The sequence below is a fragment of the Cynara cardunculus genome, assembly GCF_001531365.2.
Source record: "Cynara cardunculus var. scolymus isolate 2C chromosome LG 11, CcrdV1, whole genome shotgun sequence".
Taxonomy (NCBI): Eukaryota; Viridiplantae; Streptophyta; class Magnoliopsida; order Asterales; family Asteraceae; genus Cynara; species Cynara cardunculus.
In genome coordinates, this window is record NC_037538.1 from 10,561,642 (window position 1) to 10,569,115 (window position 7,474).

At 31.7% G+C, this 7,474-nt stretch overlaps 1 protein-coding gene across 1 annotated transcript; it reads left to right on the forward strand.

Annotated features, from left to right (window-relative positions):
* The first annotated feature begins 18 nt into the window (after positions 1 to 18).
* On the forward strand, positions 19 to 1,753 carry LOC112521727 (flavin-containing monooxygenase FMO GS-OX-like 3). The gene is made up of 4 exons (XM_025130724.1): positions 19 to 335; positions 733 to 877; positions 1,007 to 1,171; positions 1,532 to 1,753. Exons 1-4 carry the CDS (start codon positions 19 to 21, stop codon positions 1,751 to 1,753), a joined length of 849 nt encoding a protein of 282 aa, XP_024986492.1.
* Positions 1,754 to 7,474: the final 5,721 nt, after the last annotated feature.

Below are 7,474 nucleotides of genomic sequence, written 5' to 3' on the forward strand. Positions count from 1 at the left end.
AACATATCCCGAGAAGCAATGAGTTCCAGAGAGTACCCTTTTGTAGCAAAGAAAACGGGTCACAGAGATCCGAGGAGGTTTCCGGGTCATAAGGAGGTCTTGGAGTACTTGAAGGATTACGCTCGCGAGTTCGGAATCGGTGAGTTAGTTCGGTTAGAGACGGAAGTAAATCGGGTTTGGCRAAGGGAAAATGGGAAGTGGGAAGTGAGATCAAGAAAGAGAGGTGGAGAAGAAGAAGAACATACGGATGAAGCTTTTGATGCTGTGGTTGTTTGTAACGGGCATTATTCGGATCCCCGAATCGCACATATTCCAGGTATTTCAATTGGTCGATCGTCATTTAGCCTACAAAGAAAATAATAATCAAAACAATCTTAAATGATATCTGCTTATTCATGAATTACCTCATTTGTGTTTTTATTCTTGAATCAGCCATTGTTACCTTCTAGTTCAACTGGCGTACATCTTAACCTACCTTAGCTCTGCATGAGATTTACCGAGTTAGTTCTTGTTGTGGGTTCCGTTATATGACGTAAGGAGAATTTCTTTAACCATGAAACATGTAGTATGATCTTTGCTAGATGAGGGACAAGTATCAAACCTAGGTCCTATTTTTTGGCTATTTACCAATTCTCATTTGTGGCTTTATACAACGCAAGGAGATCAGATGTATTTATCGAGAGATTTTCTTAAATCTTGAAGCACATACAAAGGATATCTCTACTCTCTCAGGTACACGTATCATTTTCCGTTTCTTGATACCAAAGGCATCGTGACCGTTGATGACAATAGGGTGGGGCCACTTTATAAGCACGCCTTCCCGCCATCATTAGCCCCTTGGCTTTCCTTCGTTGGATTGCCATTCAAGGTTATCTTCATATTTTAACACATACATATCTGCATACGTTCTATCCCCTAGACCTCACCACCAAGTGGGATATGCTAAGCTCGTTTATTTCATCTTTAAGAATTATTAACTTCTTATTTTCTTGATGATTGAATTCACAGATTTTTCCATTGCCCCTGTTTGAAGTGGATAGCAGGTATATTATCAGGTCGAATATTGTTGCCTTCACCAGACGAGATGACAAAGGATATCGAAGCATTTTATTCATCGTTGCAAACATCTGGCGTCCCAAAACGATATACCCATAATATGACTGGCTATCAGGTACAAGTTCTCTAATTCTCGATCCATATATAATATGTTCTAGATTTGAAATGTAGGATGCTTTTTGTAGATTTGAGTTTAGGGGCAGATGTTGACTTTTAGAGTCAAACATATTGATTTTCAAATTGAAATTAGTAATAGATTCACGAACAATGGGTTTTTTAATTAGAGCATTTCTTATATAGCATTTGGTATACATTTCAATGTGGTTATCAATCTCTTTTCATTGATTTAGAGAACTGATATCAAGTTTCGATTGAAAATTGGTCTAATTGACTTCAAAAGTCAAAGTGTGTCCCTCTTAGGCCTATGGGTGTTTGTTATAGTCAAATCCAACTCTATTTGGTTGTGTTTTCGCAGTTTGATTACAACGATTGGATTGCGGCACAATGTGGGTGCCGAAAAACCGAAGAATGGAGAAAGAAAATGTATTCGGCAACATTTTTGAACAGAAAAATACGACCGGACATTTATCGGGATGAATGGGAAGATGAGGATTTAGTGTTGGAAGCTTGTCAAGATTTTGCAAAGCAAATTTCTTGTAAAGATTTATCTTTGCAACTACAGAATATCAACATGTGATTTTGTTTTGTTGTTCAGTTTCATTTGCTCAAAAAGTGATCATCTTTAGCGTATAACACGAAGATAACTGATACATCAAAATTATAATTGATATAATATATAAAAATTGTAATGTTTTATAAAACTTATTACAAAAAACGTTTTGGGTTTTTGGAATAAATTAAGGGTGATTTTGCTAGAAAAAAAAAACAAACTGATTTTCTATTTTAAATAATTAAGTTTATGAAATTGTTTTGAATAAATAAATTATTGAATTTCCTCGAATGATTAAGTCCTTGATTTTTTCTGAATGTATAAACCTATGAACTTTTAGAAATTGATTATCTACATTATTTCAACATAAAAAAATTTATGTAACGACTAGGAAAATTTGAAGTTAAAAAAAGAAGCTAAATCCGCTCAAATCCCTTGTACCCATTGACATTGTTCCCTCTCGATGCCCTACCGCCGTCCCCTCTTTATTATTGTCCGTTGTCGCCTTTGCCCCTGCTCTCGGTCTCCTTCTTTTTTATTTGTTTTTATCTTTCGATTCTCATTATTTCCAACAATTTAATGGAATACGTATAGATAGATGAAAAAAGGAGAATTTAAAAAACATAAAAGATAGACAAATAAGGGAGATCAATGGTATTGGTAGGGACCATGTAACTCCCATAAGTTAAGAAAATAGCATAAAATTTAAAACTCCTTCAAATAAAATTAGAACAAGTCGGGTGTTACCAATACCACTAAATCTATTATCTTTAAAACCGGATGACGTTTCTAGCCATCTTATCGGAACATTTACAAAGCTCTATATGTCACTCAGATCCCTCTAAGACCTGATATACATGTCGATAAGAAAAAATGTTAGTTTTAACGCCTATAAATTAAAGCGGTTTTATCTCATAAACGTAAAACAATAAAACTGGAAAAGTTCTCTTAAATAATCTATTCCTTATTTAAAATAACATTTAAATTCAAAGGAACATCTTCATAAAACCTACCATTTCTAAAATGACATCCAATAAGTAAATGTTGCTTTACATCAAACCGACATTCAAAACAAGACAATGTGATCAAAACCCAGAATAGATATATTTTGACATGTTTATAGTTTTGCAAATCAACTAGAACTCATCTTACTATATATGTGCTAAATCTATATTCCAAATCAACCCTTGAGCTTCTTTTAAGGAAAACTTGAAATCGACAAACAAATCTTTCAAAACCTAGCTCCAAAACTTTCCAAAAGATTTTTTTTTCCACAACAAGGAACCACACAAAACCCTAACCTAAGACAGATATGGAAGAAGAGTATAGGGAATGAAGATCACACAAAACCCTAACCTACAAAAGAATGAGATGAGGAGGTTACCTTTCTCAATTACTATTGAATCTACCAAGAACTTTAATTCTTTTTTATCACCTCTTGAAAAGCTCCAAAATCGAGTTTTTGGCCTTAAGAATCACCAAAATCAAGCAAGAGATGAAGGAGTTATAGCAAAATGAAGAAAACCTTAAAAAAATGAATTTAAGTTGCATGTCTGCATCCCGCGACCTTGCCTGCTATCGCAGGATGCGTGGATAGTCACACGCCTCTCTTGTCTTGCCTCTAGTGACATATGAGGCATGGATGTGACCCAAGGTCCCGTGCCAGGTCGCAAGGCTCCGTTTTCACCTCTTTTTGTTCGTTTTTTTTTTGTGCTTGATCTAATCCTTGATGGTTCCAGTACGCTATTTATATAAAACTTTATTAAACTTCCTTTTTAGTTCACCATTAACCAAATGAAGGCCTCTAAAAATCACGGGTGTTACAAACGGCCTAGATAGGCAATGATGGAGAGCGGACAACGAGGGGGAGCAATTCGTTGGGGGTGAGGGGTTTGAATGGAGGAATGTTTGAGAAAGATAAAACAAATATATGTTTTTTTAACTATAAAACATTCTACCCGATTACACGTATTTTTTTAGGTTAAAGAGATGTAGATAACCAATTTCTAAAGTTCAATAGTTTACTTGTTAAACAATAAAATTTTATTCATGGATTTGATCATCCCAAATGGGAAGTTTTAAGGATTGATTTATGACAAAAAAAAGTTCAGAAATTTGATCATGAGAAGGTTTATCGAGTTTTTTTTTAGACTTTTCTCAAATTTTTATTATGCACATTTTTCATTTTCTTTCTGTTTTTATTGGGTTTTCCATAAGAATTTATAAAAACGTCATTGTAATTGTATTTATTTTATAATTAAATATTTAAATATTGGGTTGGATTTCGGTGAGAAGAGGAGTTAAGATGAGAAGTATAAGAAGGGATCTCCGCTCTTGGATGCACATTAGGATGAGATGCACCGAGATGTACCGGATCAATCCCCATATCAAACGCGATTTATGGATGAGTTTGAGATTAAAAGTGATCAATGGTCCAGATCTCTTCTTATGTCTCTCATCTTAACTCTTTTTCTTACACGATCCTTCACATTTAAATATTTACATACACTTAATTCTATTAATTATCTCGTTTTTATCGGATTAACTAACATAAAATACAATTAACATAATTAATAATAGAGTGAATTACGATTTTAGTCCATATGGTATGTTAATAATTTCTATTTTCGTTCGTGGTGTTTAGAAATTGCGACTTTTGTTCCTATGGTTTGCAATTTATTGTTATTTTTGTCTCTGGATTAATTCCTACATTTAAGTAGAATGGATCAAAAAAAATAACAAACTATAAACCACATCGACCGAAACATAAACAAATTGTTAAGTCATAAGAACACAAACAGTAATGAATTACAAACCGATGAAAACCGTAATTTCTAACACATGGAAACAAAAATAGTAATTTTTAACAAACTAAAAAAAACATAATTTACGCTTTATAACAATATATTATCAAACTATTATTTTCTCTCATCATTTGTCCCAAATCGGGTATATATCATATCCCTTAAAACTCCTAGATGACATGAATTTTTATACTTGCGGTCTTTGCTCCTATAAAAGAACAACAATGGTTAGATAGATATAAGTAAAAAAAATTTTATTAACCTGGATATCCAATCCGTTATGCGAGCTGACTAATCCCAATGAGATCATCCGCTTCGTGGGTAGTCCGGAGTCATCGCATTTGAACCTCCGTGGCCACAAGAGAATTTTGATTCCTTGTTGGATTCGAATCTGAGATCTCCAGACACTTTTGATCTTTAGAGCATAAGCTCAAACCAATCGGATACCATCCTTGTGATTAATTTCATTTTATTTAGTTATCTATCTTGATCAAAACATCGATATTTAAAGTAGTCTATTATAAAATGTATTTCGATGACCATGCAACATGAATTCCGAGCACAATCCCTTAAAATAACCACCATAAATTTCTGATCAATGAACATTTTGTCAAATATAGTTGATATGACGTTTTTGAGCTTCCTAACAAATTTTTAGGACACTTTTAGTATAAAACGTTACCTTAGCAATTTTATAGGACACTTTTAAGAAAATGTCTTATACACTCATCTTTTTATAAGTCATTTTTTTATCAAATAGTATTCTATAAAATTGTTGATAAGACATTTTATCTAAAAAAGTTGTTAAGACGCCAAAAGACGTTCTATAAAACTTATTACAACGCTTTATTTTTTGGTCTTATAAAACAGTTTATTATCATGTTTTTGTTGTAGCGTGAAAAAGATTCATAAAATGCAAACAACATAATTGACAAAATTTTCATTACAACAAGTGTTTGTATTAATCTTCTTAATTCAATCATAAATTTGATGTATTGACAACTCACATCAATCACATGACTTCGACTTTCCAAAATGCTTAAAACTCACATCATTGACATGAACTACACTCATAATTGAGATACAGTCGTAAACGACTCTTATTTTCTAAAACATTACATGCAGATTACATTGGTCAGTTTTAGTTTTTCGAATTGTATACGACATCATAAAAATTATGATAGCTTTGTACATGTAATTCTGATTTTTGGCTCTATTATTTTTCATGTGACTTTCTTCATAAAATTTAATATGGATAATTAATAGTTTATTGAACAATTAAACATTTATTGATCATAAATGTAAAAACAAAGTCCTTTTTTCAATCACTGAATATTAATTAGATATGAATTCCAAATATAAAAAAAGTCAAAAAAATTATGTTTTAACAAATTTAAATGATGCCTCTACAGCCTTGTTAATAGAATGGTTGTGTTATAACAGAGCATTAATTCAGTTAATCAAAAATACAGATCACTTATTTATCGATAATGTTAACAAATACAGTTAAATCATAACCTTAGGTTATTGATGATATTTCTTGCTTTTTACGTAACAACATTGATATATTACAAACACTTGATAAGAACATGAAGAAAATAAATTGTCATAACTAGGAGTGCTTGTGATGTGTGGTGCAGTTTTGAGTCAAAATCACAACTGAAACTGCACATGTAGTTTAGTTCTTTTCCAAATCATACATGCATTGAGTTGCCAAATGCATGGTCGTTTATACCTAACACTCATTGAAATATATAATCAATTGCATCATAATACTTATAATAAGAAGTTTAAAACCACGTGAAAATTTCATATTTCATACCAAACAAAGTTTATATAGAGGAGGCACACCTTCTCCCGAAGTTATGTTGTCAAATCCCATGGCTCAACTCTGGACAAGCGGTGGAAACTACCAAGAAAGAGATTTACTTTTTAAAATATGTGTGAGAATAAGAGTTAAGATGAGAAGCGTAAAAAAAGATTTGTATCATTGATCATTTTTAATCTCAAAACAACCCACGAATTACGCTTCATAAGGGAATTGATCCGCTACTTCTCATTAATGTTGATTTAATGGAACTCTTCAATTAGTATCGATCCAAGATGTAGGTTCATTCTTACCATTCTCACCGAAACTCAATCCAATCTATATATATATATAGAGAGAGAGAGAGCAAAATTAAATCTAAATGCGTTTAAAGATTTAATCAAAATTTTATAACAAATCTTAAACCAAAAAAATGCATAATGAAGTTTATTTTTAGTTGACTAGATTTGGGTTTGGTTTATTTGTCATCAACTAATAAACGTCTGCTTATTTTTTTAGTTTCTGAACATCATTATATGCAAGGTGGTGTGGTGACGAGGTCAAAACCTCAAGTTTTACATGTCACGGTAAGGATATAACGTTTTTCAAGACGTGACATAAGACAAAGTTTTTTTATGTCATATATAGAATTATATATATATATATATATATCTGATCAGATTATGATATTAAAAGATATATACATTCATATTAGATGAAGAAAAATAATGTAGATTATTATTATTATTAAAATAGTTCTTGATTGAATATTCAAAATAGAACTTAGAAAGATAAGTTTACAACTTCGTTTTAATCGTGAATTCCTAACGTTTATGAATTCATGAAACAGTGAGTGATGTGATTAAATAAATCTATAAAAGTGTAAAATATAAAATTAAAAGTGTAAAAACACTAAAGCTACGTCTCATGCCTTACAAAAACACTCTAGGCTATTTTGTAACAGCGGAGATGTCATGAAATGCCTTTTTGAACACTGTTTATATATAAACAGACTGATTATCATTATAACTGAGTACTCCAACAAATTAACATAAACCTTTTGGTCTATGTTAAGCCGTATTTATAAATTAGACTAGTTATTTTTTGTATGATTTTTTCTTCAATTTTGATTATATT